Source organism: Lissotriton vulgaris, chromosome 10 (assembly GCF_964263255.1).
Source record: "Lissotriton vulgaris chromosome 10, aLisVul1.2, whole genome shotgun sequence".
NCBI classification, from domain to species: domain Eukaryota; kingdom Metazoa; phylum Chordata; class Amphibia; order Caudata; family Salamandridae; genus Lissotriton; species Lissotriton vulgaris.
In genome coordinates, this window is record NC_141698.1 from 298112646 (window position 1) to 298136420 (window position 23775).

At 41.1% G+C, this 23775-nt stretch overlaps 1 protein-coding gene across 1 annotated transcript in view; it reads right to left on the reverse strand.

Annotated features, from left to right (window-relative positions):
* ALS2CL (ALS2 C-terminal like) overlaps nucleotides 1-23775 on the reverse strand; it is a 719895-nt gene that overhangs the window by 125154 nt on the left and 570966 nt on the right. The window contains exons 19-20 of the mRNA XM_086941072.1: nucleotides 16318-16411; nucleotides 167-324 (exon numbers count right to left, since the gene is read on the reverse strand). Coding sequence (XP_086797198.1) covers nucleotides 167-324; nucleotides 16318-16411 — 252 coding nt within the window. The remainder of the gene's footprint in view (nucleotides 1-166; nucleotides 325-16317; nucleotides 16412-23775) is intronic.

Below are 23775 nucleotides of genomic sequence, written 5' to 3' on the forward strand. Positions count from 1 at the left end.
ACTACTTACATGAGCAGCCATATTATTTTCCAGTAGTGCATTCTAGGTGCATGTTTGCTAATAACATTTTTTGAGTATTAAGTTTAAGTGATTGCAACAAACAGATAAACGTGACTAATTTTCCACACTTAATTTTGTACAGGAATTTTTTTGCCAGATAACCTACCTATAGAACCCCCAGATTCTGTCAGCATGGTATTTAACTTCCTCTTGTGCCATGTCTAGGAGGTGCTTGCTTGCTCCCAACCCAGAGTATGTCGCCTGGAACACCCCAACAAGGGTCTTCAGAAGCTTTCCAAATGGGTGCACTGAAGATTTAAAGGCCTATCAAAAAAAGGAGAAGCAATGCAAATGTAAAATGTTGAACACAAGTCAAATATCATTTCAGCCTGACGGTGACCCCCAGCACAAAGCGCCAATGATTATATGTTATATGTGGGATTGATGTAAGACAGGGACGTTCAAGCTTATGTGCTCTAAGAGGAAACTGTACTACCAGAAGCTAAGCCACATGGGCTGTCACCCCTGTATGGGCAATGCAATGATGATTATATGTTATTTGTCATATGTTGTAAGTAAAAAAACCAATACAAATATTTTTTTAAAGAAAAAATAATCAACAGATTCTGGATACTTCTGACAGCAGTAACATTCCCTTTGGTATTGAAAACATAATTAACAGAAGCATCCACTCACCTGTTCCATCCTAAGAAAGGTTATTTGTGTGATACTCTATCTCTAGGGGTTTGCATAACTAACTACTACATTCTCAATGTGTAATAGACAGTGAAGTCAGCACCATACCAGAAAGTGGGATATCAAATCATGTATGTAGTGTGTGAACATATTACATATTGCAATACATTTTTATACAAAATGAAACATTACCTACAAATAATGGATGTGGGAGGAGGGCACTGCCCGATAGCTTGGGCACTCATTTACTACAACCTATTCACATACATTTCTCTCCAAACATAGGATGTAGACTAGAATTGCGATAAAGGAGCAGGCAGAGGATGTGGCCTAATGGCTAGAGCAGTCAACCTCGAAGCTGGGGACCTGGGTTCACGTTTCAGCGTCGGCCCAACATTCTGTGATTCCGGGCAAATCACCAAGGGCCAGATGTACGACCCACCAATTTGCGACTCGCAAGTTGCGTTGTATTTGCGACTCACAAATTGGGATGTGTAACAGTGTCTCAGAAACTGTTTGCTATTCTTAATGGGGGTGCAAATTGCATGCCTAATGAATATTAATGAGGCAGGCACAATTTTCGACCCCATTAGGAATGGCTAGCCCTCTCAGGGATGTTGGCCGGATGGGGTCAGCAGACCACCATGTCTGGGACTGCTTTTAAAGAAAGCAGTCTTTTTTTTATGCAGCCTGTTTTCCTTAAAGGAAAACGGGATGCATTTAAACAAGAAAAATGAAACTTTTCAATTTCATTTTTCAATTTTTTAAGGGCAGGCAGTGGTCCCTGGGACCACTGCCTGCTCCTAAAAATATTTTCTCACATACTCACAAATGAGAAGGGGTCCCCTTGAAGTAGGTGGTAAACTGCAAGTGTTTTGCGGCCACAAATGCGGTTGCAAAACAATTGTACATGGCATGGTGACTCACTATTAGGAAGGGAAGCCCCTTCCTAATAGCGGGAGTTCCAAATGCTATTTTGCGAGTCAGTGACTAGCAAAATAGCATTTGTACATGCCATTACCCTTCTTGCAGGCGCAAACGGGAGGATCTCCCATTTGCGGCCGCAAAAAAGGGTTGTACATTTGGCCCCTGATCTTCCTGTGACTAAAAATTAATGTGTCCGTCTGTAATGCAACTGGTACTCCTGTAAAGCGCTTTGATACCTTCGGGCCGAGTTCCCGCTCTATAAAACTCCCCAAAAAACTAGATGGGAAGAGAAAGGTGCAAATGATTTCACTATACAGAAACATGTCCTAGGGATGGTGAGGGAAGTATAATTGCCCTTTTCCTATTTTGCTAAAACTCCTTGCTCTGAATTCAGGCAAACATCCTCATCGGCCTGTCTGAAAATTAAATTTTCATCTCAGTGAAGTATGTATCTATGAGTCATTTCCTTCCGCAGTTATTTGTTTAATACACGCGTGGTTAAGAAAGGTTGATGTCAATTGAATACAAATGACACATTTATTTCACTGCACTTCATCACGGTGCATTAACTGTCCAGAACCCAGGTACCTCCCTTTATGCATCAACTTTACACTTGTCGTTGACCAAGTGCATGGCTCCTCTGCCTATTGCCTAGGACATGCATACTGCACTTTACTGTCGCCTTGTTATACTGTCCCCTGTCAGTGGGTATTGTCACCGTAAAACTCTAACAGAGAAAGTGTTTATTTCTTTGTGATTTTATATAATTCATAAGGGAAGACTAGAGGGATTTTCGGTGACCAGAATGGAAGGCCAAAGCTAGTATAGGACTCTTTATAAAGGCTCATACAGCAAAGTATTGTCCTCCTAGGAGGATAAGAAGACAGTAGGACATCACAGCAACCACCATGAATCGAAAGACCAAGCTATTTGTGTTTTGGCATAATGTTATATAGGAAATCGGCATACAAACTGTATGCAAGACTTAAAATCCATAGAATAATTATGTGTGTGTGTGTGAGGTGAAAAGAATAAAGAGACAGTATGTATGTGAGATAATCACCTTACAAGGTTTTTGAATCACGCACTCCGATGTGCTCAAATTGCTCCAGTATTTTGTTTGGTTTTTATTATGTTCGTGGAGACGAGATTACGCCAGCCAATCAGCTACTCGCTTGAGGGAGGAAGGAGGAAGGAAGAAGACGCTGCTCCGCTGTTCCGTGCAGGCGGGCGGGCTTCGTTTTGAGCCCCAACAGCCTGCCAGCCAGCCGGTCAGCCATAGGAGTGCTGCGGCGGCTAGGAGAGAACGCTGGAGTGAGCAGCTGCGGGGTCCGCGAGTGAAGAACAGCCCACAAGCGTTTCTCTCCCCTTTTGGTATACGCCAGCAGTGTGGAGCCACGAGGAGGAGCTGAAAGGAGCCGCAAGGAGCACTCCACTCCGCTCCCCTTCAGTGTGTGGTGCGAGGCGACGCGAGTACCAGCATTCCCGCCAACATTTTCGTCAGTTCTGCCATCCCTGCTACTTCTGTCAATCCTGCAGTCAATAAGCTGCAGGAGCCGCGAGCGGAGAGCAGAGTGCAGTGGAGTGTCGCGGTCAGGAGAGACTAGCTGCAGGCAGGCACCGTGAGAGGAGGTGAGGTGAGCAGCTGCGTACGGAGGAGGGCTGCCGCTAGGAAAGAGCCAGCCGTATGTGGAGGAGTGCTGTGGCTAGGAGAGGGCCGGGAGTTTGCAGCTGCGGGAGCCACGAGTGAAGGGCGCCCGTGAGCTTTTCAGCCTTCCTTTAGGGGCCGTGAGGAGCACCTCTCTACCCTTCGGCGCCCAGTGCCACTACCATTTCTTGCCATACTCGCAGTGATTGAGCAAATTAGTGCTGAGCTTGTATCATAGGATTCTGTTGCAACGTCCACAACGATTGAAGTGACCTGCCCTCAGGACAACGAATTATCGTGAGGAGACGCGGGTGCGGCTGAACGGCTGAGCGGCTGAGTGGAGCTGCGAGCCGCACGCTGTACGCTGTGTGAGGGAGACGACCCAGGGCCACAACCGATGCTACCAGTGCGGAGTACGGGGGAGTGCGGGAGAGTGTTTTTGCGCCCTCTGCTTTTGGCGCCACCGATTGGCCTCTCTTTGTCACCGGTGTAGGCAGAGCACTCGAGAGTCCTGAATCCAGCCGTTGTTGAAGTGCTGGGTAGTTGTAGCAGACTCATGAGGGGGGTGTGAGTCGATATCGCCCACTGATGCTCACAAGCGGTCTTGTGAGGGAGAGGAGTCTGATTTGACCTGCAGGGAGTTGGGATAGAGGAGTAGGCACAGGTGGTCCTGTTTTTCACTGTTTTGATCGCACATGAACTGTATAAAAATGGAGGAGTGGAGATTCTGACGACGTAGGCAGTCAGCACCTTTCCTGAGGCAAGGTCTTGCTAGGTTGACTCATTGTCCGGTATCCCGTTATTCTAGCTCGTAGTCGGCAGAAAATGAGATCAGGCAGACAGCGAGGAGCACTACCTAAACCTCAATTGAAGCAACGTAAAAAGGAGGAAAGTATAGATGTTGCGTTTCATCCTAAGCTGTATCAAAATAATGGGGAAAGTAGCGATGACTGTGCCTCTGCAAAGGAGCATATAAGTGAGTCTGCTAAAATGGTAGTTTCCCCTACAAATTCCGGTAAAAACTGCAAAAATCCAGTTCATGTTAGCCAGTCATCTATTAAAAGTTTTTTTAAGTACCATCAAAAACAGCCTCAGAAACAACAAGGAAATAAAAGTAATGAGACTGTTAATGTCTGTGTAACATCCCCACTACCCTCTACGCCAATAGGTGTAAAAAGAGGTCACCCTTGTGCATTATCACAAATTAAGTTGATTTCAGAAATAGAGGAATTAAATGATGGTGTTAACTCTCAAGATAGGATAAAAAATTCCGGCTCAGAAAGGGCTGAACTGCTGTTAACACCTAAATTACTATTAACTTCTTCCGGTTAGTTACAGTCAAAAGCTCAAATTCATTTGCAGGACTCTGCTGCACAACCTGCTGCGATATCTGAATTTTTATTTCCTAGACAGGAGGAGCTTTGTAATCTGACAGCTGGTAGCCAAAAAGAGACTGGATCAGTGATTAACATCTCCTCAGGCTTGGATCAGAACATAAGCGATGAGGTATTTAAGCTAGATTACATTGCTGAAGAGTTAGAATTCGCAAAGGGGGTCCAATATTAATACCAGAGACAGTGGAACTAGTTTCTAGTCCGATTGGCCAAATTGACAAATCTGGCGACGCAAGACCTTTTAATTTGGACCAGTCAAGTATAATTTTGGAGAACAGTTTTACTCTTAATAAATCATTACTGGTTCCAGGTATAGCTAGTATCAAAAAAGTCCCCATCTCAAATGACCAAAGTAAACCCATAAATATAGTTTTAAATAATCAGTTTAACTCAGTGGATCTATCTTTATTAACTACATTTGATGGGAATTTTCAGGCTAGAACTGGTGATATAGATGATAATGCTTCTAGCTCTGAGCGTGGAATATGGGAGTTTTACTCCATACTATGGATTCAATCACTAACGCTCTTAATTTCCACTCAGATAAATTAGATATTCAGGTAGACATATTAAATACATTGGCTTCCCATGTAGTAGGGATTGATGCAAAACTTATTCAATGGACCAAATTGATTACTAAAGTCCAAGCAGATAAAGAGTCAGTTAATAACCTGTACCTGTGCACATTTGATTGACAACATTTCAGATCTACCGTCAATCGTTAGCTCCATGGCACAGGAAGTAAAACTGATGTCATACAAACACACCTAAGTGGCAGTTCTACCGGCCATTTGCTAAAGATTGTAGCTGCCAAATTCCTGCCATCGCTTACATATGGCTCAGAAATGATGGCAATCAGGGACTCCACAGTGCTAAATCTAGCCCAATCCAGACTGTTTAAAAACCTCTTCTCAATTCCAAGACACATCTCACAAGCCCAAATACGCTTAGAATATGGACTAACTAATCAGATTCCGGCAAGACAAGGTGCTCTGGCCAAATACTACTGGCGCATGAGGGATGCTGAAGATGATACCCTTGCCCATCTCTGCTGGCTAGAGGTAGAAAAACAGGCCGGACCCTCCAATTCAATATACAAATCTCTCAGGCAAGCGCTGGTTTCGTTAAAGCTGGAAGAAACCTGGCTTTCACCCATATCATACAACGCCTTTAAACACTTCACCAACAAAGCCATCAAACAAGCATCGCTGCTAATGGACAAAGCCGCAGTGGCCGGAAAAAGCCATGCCTGGATCCTGTTGTCAACTTACAAACATCTGAAACCTCAGCCATATTTGCAAGACTGCTTTAGGGACTACTATAAGAGGAAATTAAGCCTTCTGAGGCTGGGATGCTTCTTGAGTAAAGACCTCACCCCCAATTGGCAACGGTCCTGGTTAACTTCTGCCTGTCGTCTCTGTGGCAACCCCACGGAGTCTTTATTGCATCTAATATGCATATACCCTGCATTGCAGAAAACAAGGAAGACACTTTTGCTACCACTTTTAAGAGAAGCCCAGGTGAGAACTTGTAGGCGGCTGTGATAGAATGCCTCAGCGGGTCCCGGATACAATTAGCCTGCAAAACTATAAAATTCCTGGCTCATGCTGCAAAAGAGCTAGAAAACAAGGCAATAATTAAAGATGACTTCGGCCAACCGGCCTCATCACGGCTGCCCCCGGACTCCCACTCCCCTTCCTAATGGTTACTCCCTCGCTTTCACCTCTCTAGGTTGTGTTCTCCTTTCCGAGTTAAAATGTGCATTTTTCACCAAACTCATTCGTTCCCCAAAGTTCTCGCTTTCTTCCTAGACCAATTATCAGTCGTTTAGCAGCTCCAATGAGACAGCCTCGTCTTCCCTCAGCCACATTTTTATAATAGTATACTGTGATTGTGTATTTGTCTAAACCTGTCAAGATTAGGTTTCAACTTTATGATTTTTTTAGGTGATTTTAATTTTGTTTTCATGCTGACCTTTTGACGTACATGCTGTTTGTATGGTGGTAAGACCCACCCTTTTATGATTTTTATAAATCAAATAAAAGTATTTTTGACTGATGTCAGGTAGAACAGTCCATAGTAAATTAATCACCAATGAAGAAAATATTAATCTAACTGTTGCAAAAAAAAATTCAAATTGTCCAGTTCAACCCGGGATGATTACCACAGATAAATAGGCAACCTCACCCGACCACATGAATAGGAGAAATAGTAAAAACATTGATCACCCTGCAAATGATGCCAACAATTTGAAAACACCTAAGGTAGCGCAAGTTAGCTCTAAAAGCATTAAATATAAGGTTCATTTAATAGCCGATGAATCAAATATGGTCTGTTCAGAGGTAAATCAAGCACTAAGCATTATTAGTAACACTGAGGTGAATATGATTCACTCTGAATCAAATCACGTAGTAGGTGTTACTACAAACCCCAAGATTTTGTCTAAAAGGGCAAGAAAAAGGTAAGGAAAACCCACAATAAAATATCACAGGACAAAAAATCTCTCAGTGTGGTAGTAACTGAAGATCGAAAAGTGCCTAAAGAACCTGATTTGAAAGTCTTCTATTCGATTTTTAGATCTACAGAAGTACCTGTGGTTATTCCAAAAGATAAACAAAAAGGACAATTCATTAATACTTCCATCCAAGATGTGGTAAATGTCAGTATGTGGCCTAAAGCCCCTGTTCCAATGACTTCGGGGGCTATAATGTATGAACAGTCTTCTAATGGATTGGTTGACCAACATGGTGAACAAAATATCATCACTCAGAAAATTGTAAATAATGTTAACCACCAATGTTACAATAAAGATCATGTTGACCCACCATGTACTTATGATCAAAAGTCATTAGAATCCCATGTATTGAGTCAATTGACAGTCCCTATCTTGGCCTCTGCTACCGAGAAGAGGGTGTCAGTTGGCATCAAAAATAAGGAGGCTATAGAGGCCTTTGATCCTTTGTATGAAATTAAAAAAGTAGTTTTCTGTCCTCAGTACACTACAAGAGGCCCTTATGATATTTTGAACCGTGGAAATATCTTACAATTATTGAATGCGATTATAGATCTGAAGGATGTAACATCAGATGATTTGGAATCAGTGGAGTTTAAGAAAGATTGTAATAATTCTTATAACAAAATAACTGTTACAACTTGGCATAGTGATGAAATTGTCAGTAAAATAATTGCCAACATTACCCTATTTGAGAAATGGGGCATCAAAGTGTGGAGAATTGATGGGTCTCAATATCCAACTCTGTTGATTCCTAATAAGTCACCTTGTAGTCCGGTCTTAAAGATTTGCGAACCTAAAATAGGCCCGGCCCCACATGTTAGAGTGCTGAAAGGTGCATCAGGTTCATCAACAGAGTTGAATGTGTTGTGTGATATTAAGCTCAGGATTATTGTCAACCAGGTTTACGAATTTGTGAAGAGTTAAAGAAAGTAACCATTCCGGTCGAGGATTGGAGTTGGCTTCCGTCGATATTAACAAATGGAAACTCTGAAGAAAGACTGATGCCGGTTTTCCCTTGAAAAAGTACTAAAACCTTTTAAAATTTGTTCTTGGAACACAAATGGTTTTTAATCACTTCTTGAAGATTTGAATGTAATAAGTTTTCTAAAACCCTTTGATATATTAATGTTACAAGAAACATGGAATATGGTTAGTGAACCTCTTATTGGTTATTTTGAATATTTGAATTTGGCTACTTGGGAGGCCTCTACTGGTCGTCCTAGTGGTGGCCTTTCTATCTATGTCTCTTTGAATTTGGATGTTAATCATTTTGAGATTGACCTACAGGCTGAATTGATACAGTGTATCAAACTAACCTCCAAACAATCAATTATTCTTTTGAATGTGTATTTAAGTTAGAAAAAAAGGTTAGATCTACTCAACTTTCATGTATATGGAAAATGGTGAAAGTGCTATATTATGAGCATCTAGATTCAATGATAGTCATCTCTGGTAATTTTATCATGCATCTTTTTTCGTGTAAAAAGCCCAATACACATTCAAAAATGTTATCCCAATGGGTTAATTGCGAGTTTTTAAAATGTAACCTTAAGCTTATGTGAGATGAAGATAATACACCAACGTTTAATAAAATGTGTAGCCCTTCCATATTTGATTACTCTATAATTTCTGAGAAACTTTTTAACTTATTACAAAGTTATCAGGTAGTACCAAGGATTGAAAGCAATCATAACCCACAAGTTATATTTTTTGCTTTTTCCTTTGATTACCTACCAGAAACCAGAATAATCAAAACTGTTTCTACTCCATTTAACCTTAAAAGGCTAATATGGAATGAGAGAACTGAAAATATATTTTGGAAGTCGTATCCTGTTTAATTTCAAATGTTCAAGATGCTGTTACGGAGGGGAAATCTATGGTTGCTCTTTGGCCTTGTTTATGTTCTGCTCTTTTGGTTAATTTTTCTAATTTGAAACCTTCTCAAGGTATAACTTTGACTCCAAATAAACCAGGGTGGTTTTCCCATCGCTTATTATACCTTAAAACAAGTCTCAATAAAACAATAGGAGCATTGTACAGTAAAACAAAAGGAACAATTCACTTTGCGATATTCCAACGAATCCGACAATTAAAAAAGGGATATAGGGCCAGATGCATCAAAGGGTTTTGCCCATTCTGTGTCTATGGGAAAATGTGTTGATGCATATGGCCCATAGGAACGAAATATGGAAGGCTAAACAGGCATATATGAGGAAACTTGGTCTAAATTAAATTTCGCTGTAAATCTAAAGATTTGCGGCTATTCTGGAGCATTATTAACAATCTTGAATATGGTAATAATAGAAGTAATAGTGCCAATATTGAAGAATCAAGTTGGGTAAACTTTTTTAATAATTCTAAACCTGTCCCTCTGGGCCCGCAGTGCGATGATAGTAAAATTAATTCTACTTATCATGGTCACCTAGAGATAATAGAAAATGGTGGGTCAGACTCAGGTGCCTATGAACCATTAAGCCCCCCTGATAAAGAGCCATGGTCTGTTGATAAAGTAAAAAAAGTAATAAATAAGATTAGATCACATGGAGCGCCTGGCCCGAGTGGTATTCCGAACGCTATTTTTAAAGCAAATTTTAAAGACTGGCCAGAGGTACTAACTCTTCTATTTAATGATGTGCTGAAAGCAGGCTTAATTCCAGAATCATGGCAGGGAAGTATTATCCAACCAATTTAAAAAAGCGGCCCCCAGGACAACCCCGCAAATTATAGCTTATTTGCACTAACAGACGTTGAAGCGAAAATATTTGCTAGCTGTCTGCTGGAAGAACTGGAATCATGGGCCATGAGAGAGGATTTGATCCCTAATTTACAAACCGGTTTTAGAAAGGGAGAATCGACCTATACTAATCTGACTTTATTGACATTATTAGGCGAAAGAGCCAAATATAGGAAACAAAGGCTGTACATTTGTTTCATTGACCTAAAAGCCGCCTATGATTCTGTGCCCTGAAATGTACTATGGTCGAAGTTAATTAATTGGGGTATATCTAACACGCTTTTAAAGATGATCAAATTATTATACTTTGATACATGGGTTCAGATCAAAGTAGGCGAAGGAAGACACACAACTCGTCGCCTTGAGACGAATATTGTCTTGAAACAAGGATGTGTTTTGGCGCCTTGCCTTTTTAACCTTTTTATGTCCGATCTCCCTGCCCATTTTAAAGATGTTAATGCCCACTCTTCTGCTCTGTTGGGTAAAGAGATTAAATATTTACAATATGCCGACAACACCATTTTATTAAGCCAAACTGTTATAGGACTAAAAAGATGTATAGATTCTTTTAACCAATATGTTATACAAAATGGTCTAAAGATAAATACAAAAAAGACTAAAATAATGACCATGGGAAGAGGCAAATTAGGATTAAAAGAATGGAACATTAATGGTTTGGTCATCGAATGTGTAAAATCGTATAACTATTTGGGAATCACATTTGATGATAATATGTCATTTAAGCAGCATTTTAATAATCTTGAAGCTAAGGGTACATCGCTATCATTTGCTTTTAGAAAACTGAGAGATAAGTTATTATGCCCAAATTATGATCACTTGCTGAAAGTTATGAAGGCAAAGTTAATCCCAGCTTTGGAGTATGGTTCCATTATTTTCTGTGGCAAAGATGCGAAACTTCTTGAAGATATTGAATTAAGGACATTTAAATAAGTTTTTAGGATTCCCAGATATATTTGTCGTGCAAATTTAAGACTAGAATTTGGTTTTAAAAAAAACAGATGTTGGCCTGACAATCTACATTTTTAAAGTCGCTATTGACACTGTTACGAGCGGAAGAGGGTTCTTTAGCAAATCTGTGTTGGCTTGAGATAATAAAAAGTGAATATGCAAGTAGTTGGCAAACCTATTTAAATGAGTGTTTACGTAACTTTGAGTGTCCAAATTTATTAGATGAAGTAAGGAGTAAAATGGTTTACAAAACATTAATTAACGAAACAGGTGCTTTATGGTCTACTATAATGGATAAAGAAGAATTAAGGGAAAAAAGCATCTATGGTCAATAGCTAACTCCTTTGGCAAACTGGCTCCCCAACCTTATTTGTTATTTCATTTAAAACCTTTAATTAAGAATAAATTCATGTTATTAAGGTTTGGGCGATACCCAACTAAAGATGAAATTCCAAAATGGGAGAAGTAGTGGCCGTCCAACCTATGTAGGTTATGTGGGTTGTGTGAGGAAATCCTACTGCATATAGTGACCGTATGCCCAAAACTGTTAGAAGAGCGGAAGGCCATCTTAAAGCCCATTTTTAATGAATTAGGGGTAAGATCTTGTAGAACTGCAATTATTGTATGTTTAAGTGGTGTTACTATCCATTTCATTTGCCAATTTGTTAAGTTTATTTTTATAGCTGAAAAGAAACTTTGTAATATAGACATATCTAGTGAAGAAACTTGTGTTATGAAGACTATATAAAAAGTATATTTTGAATTTTTAATCCTAAAAAGAAACTTTGTAATATAGATATTTCTGGTTAAGAAATTTCTGCTATGATAACTAGTGAAAAAGTTCCAATGGTACATTGGTTTTAAAATGCTTTTAGGGAGAGTGTGGGCTTTTTTAAAAAAACGTTTGGTTACATTTATTATCATAAATGTTTTATACCGTATTTACTGTAAGTTGATAATGGTGGATTGTATAATATGTACGTTTTAAATTTAAAAGTTTACCCAACAATTCTAGCTGTTGGCACAAGGCACTTTAATTTTTGCTGCTATTCGGTGGGTTGTATTCTAGGTACTGTACTGTTATTTTAATACAATTTTATAATGGTGGACGACATTTTATGTATACTTTTTTACTAGCTGCTAGCACAAGGCACTTTACCGTTGCTGTTAGCTCAAGGCACTTTAACCTTTGCTGCTATTTGGTGTGGTATATATTATGTACAATTCTAGCTGCAAGCACAAGGCACTTTTTCTTTTTACTTGATGTGTTATATACCATGTACCCTTATCAATCTTAAATTGTTTACTTATAATTCAAGCTGCGAGCACAAGGTACCTTAATTCCTGCTGCTAATCGTTTATTAGTAAACAGATTGATTGTAGTTAAACAAACCATGTTAGGGCTTAGTTGGGGCTCCTGTCTTGGACATAAAAGTATAATGTATCTGTATATTTTTAATCTGATTTCATTTTTGATTTGTTTTTGCTGATTGTAATGATTTTAAGTAATCAACAAATAAACGTACTTACTTACTTACTATTATGTTCGTGGGCGTGCACTGAGGTATCGTCCCCTAAACCCGGGCGTATTAAAGTTACTACAGGTAGCACTTCCAATGCCTGAAATGCATTGGGTTAATACTAATGTGCTTAAAACATTATGGATAATCACCAATGGATCAAAGTAAATCTTGTAAAGTTCTCATGAAAACAATGAACATCAATCACTGCACAATACATTAAAAAGAAGTTTTGATTGCAAATTTGGGCCACCTTGAATTATTCGAGTAATTTTGTGACTTTTGAGATAATCATCTTACACATCTGCACACCACATTCATGGTTCAGTCACGAGACACCGGACTTCCAAATCCCAAATATTTTCTGTATGGTATTGAGGTTGCTACATTGTGTAGGGTAGTAAAGTAATCCTGCTGGGCTCTAGTGGCAGGGTTACAGTAAGATTTGAGAAAATGTTGTTTCAATGGGCTTCAACTGACACATTTGGAAAGGTGCCTTGTTGCTCACTGTAAATGCCAGATGCAAGGAACCCAAAATGGTTTTGAACAACAGGTGGGTTAAGTGCACCCCCACTACACAGGATAAATCGGCCAAAAGCTTACTCCTCCAGAAGTAAATTATACCTGGAAAACCCTTAGCTGCATGGGAGACCCTCACCAAGGAATTCAGCAATACATTTGCCATCAATATAACAATCAGAAATGTGCCCACGGCTGGAAGGCACCGGGCAAACACCATTGCTTTGCAAGTTGCCCAAAACAAGAGGCTCAAGCACCATTAAGTCAGGTCACCAAACACTGTCAGCTTCAAACTGGCATACATTGTGTGAGTGCATAAATATGAAGTAATCATGGATGAGACCTGCATAGGTGCCATTCACATTATGAGTGATGTTAAGTGCATCCATGCCAATAACCGATTGAGCGTCACATCTACTAAAGTACAAGTATTCAGAATTTAGGGATGTCTATATACCTATAATTCCTGAAAAGCCAGAAATTGCATAAAATGAAAAGGTCTATTGCTATGACATAAGAATCTTAAAGCATAATGTTATGATCATGAACTGCTGCTGAGGTCATATTTATAACCTGATGAGGGGCCTTGGACGCTGATGTTTGCAAAATGTCAGCTTCATCCCAGTTCTTTGATAGGTCACTTTGGAAGTGAGCTGTGGCAACCAGTTTTACCTATGGTGAAATGAAGGTCGTTCATTATCACAGAGGTTGACCCGAGGGCATCCTTGCACTGTCAGCATTTGGTAGTTTACATGTGGAGACATAACCATTCCTATTAACTACCATACTATTGGAAAGGAATACATAAGGCCACACTACCCTCTTCCCCAGGAGCTATGAGACGTGGACACCAGACGCAAACTAGTTGTATTGTTCGGCAGATGTCATGTTTTCATGATTCATTAACAATTTAAATGTTTGTAATTTCCTATGTTTGCACCTCTGTTATGTTTACAATTTGATTATGTGGGTCTAAAGGTACCTGCAATTTTTCAGTTATTGTTACATATTTATTTAGTTGAGTTATTTTACATTACTTTAATAATATTACATTGTAGTATATATAGAGGTCTACAATGTCTGCATTTGCATGACCATTTTTAAATTAATTTAATTTTTTCAAATTATGTAAATATTATTTAAATGCAATGTATATGGGTGTCTTCGATGTCTACATTTTTAAGAGCAGGCGTCTGGCTTTTTGCTGGTAGTGTTATTCCATTCTTCTGTGTAGTACTGCTGAGTAACTATGTGAGCTGTGATACTTACTCCAAGGATTGGCTGGAGTGCAGGAATACGGAAGGAGAAGCAAAGTCAAACAGCAGAGTTTGGGGTGCAAATCAGCTGGTCATCCTGTCAGCAAATCCCCCCCCCACCCCCGGGGGGATCGTGGTATTCTGGTCTTCGGCCGGGTCCCCTACATGCTCGGGCTCACTTGTGGCCTTCTTTTTCCACGCAGAGAACTCCTTCATGCCGACGTTCAGCTCTCAGCTTGGCGTTTAGGGCTCATCTCGGCGTGTGTGATAGATATTCTCCATTTTCCAGTCCGTCACCCATGCCACTACCACATTTTCACAAAAACATATACATACGCTTGGAAAGTTCTCCTAGGTGTAGATTTCCGCCTATACCTTAGAGAATTGCTTTTTGTTTGACATCGTATTGCAAGAGTATTACTTTACATATTCAAAAATGCTTTGGCAAATAGACCCAACTGTAGCTACCTTATGATATTCCCCATGATAACGCAGATGAAATGATGGCTTGGCAGACTAATTAACTGGTACTATGAAGTTTGTATAGACAACTGTTATATGATGAGGACGTTGAGTAAAGAAGAGGTGCTGTTAGAGGAAGAAGTTCAACAAAATAGGCTCCATCAATTGTAAAGGATAGCAGTGAAGTCTTGTAGCCAAATACAGCTACCATCTTCACAGACTTTGTATGTTTTTTTTCAAAAGACTACCTTTGTGAGGTAAGAATAAATGTTGAACAGGAGACCATTAAAAAGCTAAGACAGTGCCAGGGAGAGATTTGAGAAAAAAGGAAGACATCAAGTGAGAGAGGACAGAGGGAGATAGAAAAAGAGAAAGAGAAACTGTTCATTGGTCTGGTGGTTCAGTGGACTAACACATCCATTGCAGGATCTGTGTATGATCTCATGGTGACAGGATAAAATCCCAGCAAGTCCACTAAGTCATTCATCCTTGAGAGGTCAATAAAATGAGTACTATTGAGCTGGGTAACAATAAGCAGCTGTTATTCAACATCTATATACCCTTGAGGGAGAATGTGCACTTTACAAATATAAATTATGTTAGAGCAAGTAAAAAAGAGAGAGGAAGGAATGAAGAGAGAGGGAGACAGAGGTAACAAGAGAGATGGATTGAGTTGGAGAGAGATAAATAAAAAGTGACCAGGGAAGGACAGTGAAACCGAGACACAATGAAAAATTGAAAGTGATAGACTGGGAAAGAGAACAAGTAATATAGAAAAAAAGGTAAGCGAGAGAAGAAAATAAATGGTAGAGAGGAAGAAAGTTGAAGGCGGAGTGAATGCAGGAAGAAAGAGAGAAAACAATGTACAAAGAAAAATGACAAAATGGTGAGAAAGAGAGGCAGGATAAAAAATAGATGAAATGAAAAAGAGTAGAAGTAAATGAATAGATGAAATGGATGAGGAAATGGGTGAATGGATAGCTGGAAACTACATTAAAGACTGTGCAAATAAAAGGACAGAGATTGAGAAATTGATAAATAGGGCAAATATTTACAAAGAATGGCACACTGTTTGTGATGGGTAGTTTTGTTGTTCCAAATATTCATGTATTTCCTTTATGCACTCACATTTTGATTAAAAAAAGCATGGGTGCCGGTCTGGCAGCACAGCTGCTGTGCATCATTTTGCAGCAACATCTGCTGCTTTTAATCTCATTGGCTCCAATGGGTCATGCATGGGAGGGTAATGGGCCGCTCATATCCGCAGGCCCTAAAACCTATCCTCCCCCATGCGAATTAGGGAGAGCATTTTCCTAGGTGGGATTTAAATGGTCCACCAAGGTGAATGTGTATCATTCTTAACATAGGCAGTAAATGCATCTTACTCAGCAATGCTCATACAGGGGTATATTGTACAGATTGGTTTCTTCTTTTTTGAATTGGAGTACATCAAGCATTCCGATGTGCATATGTTCTGAATTATTTCTCTTGCACAACTGTGGTGTTGCATTGGAGGATATGTTTTTGTAATCAATGCATGTGAAGTGGAGTAATAGTAAGGTATCTGTACTGGGCACATGTATGAGTTCCACTCTTTCAGAACGAGGCAAAAACCACTGACAAGACGATAAGGGTAGAGCATATTGAGAGGTCAGTATTGAAGGCAATTAGAAGTACCTTTTCAAGATAGCATTGCAACTGATCTGGATCTTGAAACTTCCAAATGTCTTTCAGCACAGCTTGTATTTTTCCTGAAAATTCTTCTTTCTCCCTGCATGAAAAAGAAATGATAGGGACACACTTTTATTGATATTTGATTATTTAAACTCACAAGGGAACAGACAGGCAATCAGCTCAACAATGTATCTACAGTTTGTATTCAATGCTCCAGAGAGCTTCCTGTAATGAAGAAATAGGGGATCCTGATCACTGAAAGATGAGTCCCTGCTGGAGTTGTGGCTTAGTTGTGCTCCTTGGAGAAGATTGTCTCTTTCCAAATGGTTGCCAAGATAAAATTAGGATGCCTTCTGAAAGCTAGTCCTTTACAAACTACTAGTGTTGGAAATGGCCATTTATGTGTGGTGTGCCCCTTAACTTTTGCTTTGACTGGGCCTTTACTCCTGCTGACAAGGGTTAAAGTGCTTGTACTCCCTTTTTCAGCATGATGCAATTGCCACACACCTAATTAGTATATTTAACCCTTTCACTGCACGCTTAGGCCCCTGTAAATATTTGTCCACATAAGGTATCCACGCCAAATTTGCCTCCTTTTCTTCCAACATCATGGGGATTGTAAAGGTACCCAGCGTTTGTTGATTGCCCTGGAGGGGACACAGAAAGTAGCCAGAATACAGCTACACTTTGTTTTTGGGGGAAAATTGGAAAAGAGTACTTTAAAAGCAAGCATCTGATTGTTTCCCTGCAAATAGAAGCAAAGGGTTTTTAGTGCTGAAATCACCATCTTCCCAGCTTTCAGGGACAGACAGACTTTTGTCAGAAAACCAAAACGTTATTACACAGTTTTGGCATTTTACTGAGACATAGCCTATTTTTGCTTCTTTTTGTGCTTTCAACCTCCTTCCAGTTGGTGGTGGAAATGGGTATGAAAGCAATAATGGATCCTAGAAAACTATACATTTCAGAAACGTAGATAAAATTCTGAATTCAGCAAGGGGTTATTTGTGTAGATCCATCAAGTTTTTTTTTTATAGAAACTAACAGTTGAAAATAAGAAAAATTGAAAATGAGTAAAAAAAACGGCCATTTGTGCCAATATTTTCACCTGTAACTTCTTCTAAGTATGACAAATTTTTTAAAGCAATATACAGTTACATCCGCTTGACAGTTCTGGTTGTGGGGATATATAGGACTTGTAGGTTCACCAAGAACCCAAGGAACCCAAAGCGTTTTGGCCTGTTTCCTGTCATGGGTACTAGGCCTACCAACACAAGTGAGGTACCATTTTTTATCAGGAGACTTTGGGGAATGCGGGGTGGGTAGAATTGTGTGGATCCATGCAGATTCCAGAACTTTCCATCACAGAAATTTGAGGAAAATGTGTTTTTATTTTTACAAAGCTTGAGGTGTGCAAGGTATTCTGGGTAACAGAACCTGGTGAGAGGCACACAAGTCACCCCATCCTGGATTCCCCTTGGTGTCTAGTTTAAAAAAAATGTACAGGTTTGCTAGGTTTCCCTAGGTGCCAGCTGCGCTAGAGCCCAAAATCCACAGCGAACCACATTGCGAAAAAAAGTCAGTGCCTAGTGTTCTTACTGCCGCACTGGGGAGGTGGAGAGAGGGGGCTATTGCCCCGATATGCGCCCAAGGGGGGTAGAAAGACTGTGATTATTTTTTGGGGGTGGGGGCTTTGGTATGCCCGTTCTGGGCAGCCCCCACCCCAATATATAAAATAGCCAGCGTAATCCCTGGCGCCTAGTGGGCTCTCTGCCTCCCAGGATAGGCATATAAGGGGCTATTGCCTCCATCTGCCTCCTGGGAGGACAGAACGTCTGTGGCATTTTTTTTAGGGGGTGGAGAGTATTATCATGCCCATTATAGGCAAACCTCCCCCCTGACTTTTGTAAAAAAAGAATCCCTGGTGCCTAGTGCGCTTTCTGTCCCCCTTGGGGGACAGATAAGGGGCTATTGCTCCCATCTGCCTCCCGGGGGGCAGAAAGACTGTGGCAATTATTTTGGGGGTGGGGCATTAGCAGGCCCATTCTGGGCAGCTTTCAACCCTATATGTAAAAGAATAATGGTAATCCCTGGTGTCTAGTGGGCTTTCTGCCCCCCCCACCTCCCGGGGCAGATCAAGGGCTACTGCCCCATCTGCTTCCTGGGGGGGGGGGGCAGAAAGACTGCAGCATTTTTCAAGGGGGGGGGGTGCATTGGCATGCCCATTCTGGGCAGCCCCACCCCTGAACTTTGGGGAGAAAAAATCCCTGGTGTCGAGTGATCTTTCTACATACCCGGGGGAAGGCAGAAAGACTGTGGCCAATGTTTTTGGGGTGGGAGACATTTGCATGCCCATTCTGGGCAGCACCCACCCCTAGGAAAAAATGAATTCCTGGTTGGTGCCTAGTGGGCTTTCTGCCCCCCCCCCCCGGGTGAAGATCAGGGGTTATTGCCCCTATCTGCCTCCTTGGGGGGAAAAAAAACATTTGCATTTTTGGGGGGAAGGGTGGGTGTTTGGCATGCCTATTCTGGGCAGCTCCCACCCATTACCTAAGAAAAAAGAATCCCTGGTGTATAGGGTGCTTTCGGCCCCCACTGGGGGTAAGATTGGGGGCAACTGCCCCATATGCCCAGCGGGGGGGGGGCAGAAAGACTGGATATGCCACTTTTCATGGGGGGAGCAAAAGCCCTTGCCGAAGGGTCGCTCCCCCCTCCCTGGGTCTTAGTGGGTGGATCCCTGCTTGGGCATCACCCTCCTGGGGCTAACCCCAAGCAGGGATCCACTAGGGAAGGGTACCATTGGAAAGGGGAGATTCTCCCCTTTCCAATTATACCTCTCCCATGTAAGTTGGTGCTCGGAGGCCCCACGAGCACCGAAATAATGAAACTGAAACTAAGTTTTAGTTTCATTTTCAATGTATTGACGTCAGCGCGCCATGCACACGCTTGTCATTACATTGAAGAAAAAAAAAGCCTCGGGAGGTTAGGTAAGCTGTTACCCACCTCGTGAGGCAAACATTTTTAAAAGGAAATCCCTCTGCTCTTTGCAGCAGAGGGATTTTCTGCGCTTGTGCACCTGACGGAATGGTTCCGTTATGAGCACAGGAGATCTGGTGCTCATGACGGAACCATTCCATCATGAGCACCAAAGGAGTTAACTTACCTATAAGTCCCTAGCAGATAGTGCAAAGTATATCCAGTGCCTGTAAGTTCAATGCCAATAGTAAGATGCGGTACAAAAGGGGGTGGTGCAGCACCCACTACAGTGACAGTGCAAACATAACAGTAGGCCTACCATTTGTAAAATGGCTATGCAATTTTAAACTGCAAATTTGACTTGTTAAAATGACCTCCTATAGCAGGCCAACCCATTTCTTTTAAGTTATAATAAATCACCCTTGGGTACGCTTTATTGCCCTTAAGACAGAGGGTTTGGTAGTTAAAAGTATGACCTGTGCAAGTTTAATGAAAAGTGAAAATGTCCCAAAAGATATTTTCACTGAAGAAAGGCTGGTTGTTCCTAAAGGAAACATAAGGAACCAAAAGTGAATGTAGTAATGTTATCTCCTTCTGGGAAAAAGATACCATTTTCATTCTTGGACTTCTAAAAATATTTGTGGAAAGCCCTGTTCACTGGTGAAGTTGTATTCTTAATAAATATTTTGGCAAAGGTACTTGTAGAATGTTACAGTTTCCTGGTCTCGAGCCTCTGGAGGCCCATTACATGAGCTCAAATTGTCACCTGGAAAATGAATTGCCCCCTTGATGAGGTGTGAAAACTGTTCCCACAGGAGGACAAATGACTTGGGTGTGGGGAGTGGTGCCTTTTCTCTGTCAGGGTTACCATTTTGGCTGTGCCCAGGAACTTGAATAACTTCAAAAAGGTCTGTGTTGTCACAGGGAAATGTTAGCAGACATCTGGGCAGGGACCCTCTTTCTTTACCCTAGTTAGGCAACCACCAAACCCAGTAGGAGAGGAGCTGTCTCAAGAACTGCTGTAGAGTGATCACAGAGGAGGGGTTGCTCATTTCCATGGTCACACTTTTGGGATGGGCACAGGAGCTCTGCACAATGGATGAAAAGTTCGGCCATCTTGGTTTTTGGTAGAGAGGGGCAGTGTGGAATTGCTTGCAGTAGGGCACACAGAAAATGCTACAGAAGTGGGTAGAGTTACCCCTAGGACTTTTATCAGATTTATTAGGAGTGGCAAGGAGTTCCCCCTACACGCAGGCTGATGATAGACATGAATGTAGCACCCCCATTACACTCCTCAGAACGCTTTCTGTAATCTGAGAAGAGACTAGAAGACTAGACCTGCTCTCCCTCTTGTGCCAGGATAAATAATTGGACTCCAACGGTCATTTAAGCTACAAGTTATACCTTGTCCAGTTCCAACTGGACCTGTTCTGGATCCTACTGCTGGCCTTTGTTAGAGTGAATCTTGACCCCTACGTTCTGTCCCCAAGATCCTACCTAGGCTCTTGGCGATGTCAGAGCGTACTGCTCCTAGCACCTTTTGAAATCTGAGAACTTAGAAACATTTGGGCTTCAAGAACCTCAGAGGGCCAAGACCAACCTGCCAAGCCAAACTGATGAATTGCGTTGCCACTGGGCCAAAGATTTAATTTGCTCTAGCTCAGAGTTTTTCCGCAGAAGCAAAACCGTTTCAGCTGAACTTTGCAGAGACTGTATCTGGCCTCATGAAGCCCTCTGTGGTTACAGCTGTCAGCCTTACCCCCACTGGAAGAATCTGAGCTTCAAAAAACTGATTAAGTCCAAATGTAGAGATCTTCGCCGTGGAAAGGTGGCAAAAATATGTGCCCGGGGAGACCTTTCCTTGGGCACGAAATTCAGATTTCTCCAGCTCTGAGCTTTCCTGCCAAAAGTCAACCCCTTCATTGGGACCTTGTCCAATGGATTTCTGAAGTTGTGCCTTCCTCTTGAGCCACAGCATGAAGCCCTGCCCCACTGATTATTTTTGATGTCCACTTTAGAGACCCAGAGCCTGATTTAGAGTTTGGCGGATAAGATGCAATATCACAGACATGACAGATATCCTGTCTGCTATTTTACCGGTGCCATTCAGTACAATACACTTATAATATAGCAGACGGGTTATCTGTCACTCTTGTGACGGAGTATTCCATCCTCCAAACTCTAAATCAGGCCCTAAATCGGAAGATAACATTTCCAACCAGTTTGAATCTAATTTCTGTAGCAGATCTGTGCTCTATTGCGGGCAGCCTTAAATAGTGCCTAGTTGGCACTTAACACTTTCTATTCTAAATTGGTTTGGGGTTTTTCTTGTGTTGTGTTTTGACTTTCTAAATATTTTGCTACATCATGAATACTTTACACATTGCCTCTGCGTTAAGCCTCTCTGATCTGTGCCATAGCTACTTTAGGGTTGAGCTGATGGTTATTAAGTGACTTTAGTGGTTTACCCCAACAAGGATTGTGGTTATTACTTGAGGTGGTTACCTACCTCCCTCAACTTATACCTCTATTTCTTACAATTAGATAGTAGACCATAATGAGCCTAACAAGATCCTAAGTGCCCACAGGAAATCACTCTAGTGGTTTCTGTGGTAAAGCAAACCTCTTAGAGGAAATTCTTTTGTTCCCAATAAGCCAAGTAATCCAAGTAAAACGGGCAGGTCACCTAGGGGTTTCTAATGCATTTTATTTTCTTGTTACTTTCTCATTGCTTTCCTATAGAAACTCTTACAAAGATCTGAATAACTTCCATTTCTTTTGCACTTGGTATAAGGAGGCATGGTCCCTCCATTTAGCTCTCTTGTGTCTGATTTTATTTGCATATCCTAGACTCCTATTCATAGGTGCCTCATATATTAAAAAGACCAGGAAATTCAAAAGAAATGATAGACTATCCAAAGAGATTATGTGTGCCGAGGTCAGAGTCATTTTGGTACTCACTTTGTGTGTTTAAATACAAGGGAAGGCATGGGATACATATTTCCTGTCAGGAAGGTTGGAGAGCTGCTAGAGAAAAAGGTTAGCTTTGAATTTAGCTGACCAGAGATAGAAGGTCTATACAAGAGAAACTCTTGCAGAGCGAAAATAACAGTCACATTTCAGATTACCAAAATGCTCCTGTTTCAGCTCAGCATCTAAAACCACACATTTGAGCTGAAGGTGGCATCCTCCTTACTGTTTTTCATGACATTTCTCCAGAACTCTAACAAGCAGTCATAGTGAGACCTCCTCTAAAGATGCCTTCTGTTGCAGTCAATTACATGAATAGCCTTGGACCCATATCATTGCTCCCTTACATGGGCAAATGTCCTAAAAAAATTGCCCTGAATAAGCTTCAGGACTTCGCTGAATTTCACGACTTAATGGATTGGCAACAAGTGGTCTTCTGTCGGGAACACACACTGAGCTGCTGGACCTATTAGCCCTTGATAATCTTAGCTTATTGACAAAGAAAAAACTGGCATGTTAGTCCTCTTAGACTTGTTAGCGGCATTTGATACCACTGACTACAACATAGTGCTTAAGACCCTGGAAGCAGCAGCTATCACAGGTACGGTCATGATGCACATAACATCTTTCACTTCAGAAAGATCACCAGTAGTCACTTTTTCCAGGCATTCTTTGAAGGATTACGACACGGACTGCAGGATTGTGCAAGGGTTAACCCTCTTTTTCATTCTGTTTAACATGTTCATATAATCCTTACCCAATTGCCTCACCACACAGAAGGGGTACGCTTTTACATGTATGCTGATGGTGCTCATTGTATTGTTAACCTATATAGCATGCAAGAGAGGCTTTAATGGACTTTCTCACCATCATCATGGAATGGATGACCAACAACTTTCTCAAGAAGAACCAGATCTTTATTTCCTCTGCTTTATTGGTAGCAGAATGGGACATTGCCCTATGATTAGATATATAATGGGCATCCCCCTGTTCTTTAAACAGTGGTGCAGAGTTAAGGAGTACTTTTGACCAGCACCCTGTCCCTAGAAACACAATTCATTAATGTGGCTTACATCCATTTCATTCACAATTGCCATCTAAAAAGGATTCTCTCCTTTATTGAACCCTCTTTGAATATGCCAGTAGTGAATGCTAGCATTCAAGCTGGTCTTTGCTCTGCCAATTCAATCTACCTTGAATTTCCAGAGAGAATTGTATATTGATTGCAACTTGCTCAGAATGCTGCAGGCACAAGTACTTACAGAAACAGCAAGAATGTTGCATAAACCACCAGTTCTATGATCTCTACACTGGCTACCCATTCGACCTGAGTTAGCCTTTAAGGCCCTAAAAATTGTCCATAAAGCACTACATCTCAGGTCACCCTCCTTTCCGACTAACACATTTTCCTTCTAAACCGACACAAATATTGGTAAATAAATTATTTATTACCACCACTAGGCTGAACTTTTCCAACAGAAGCAACAAAGCGTTGGAACTCTCCCTTTGAGATAA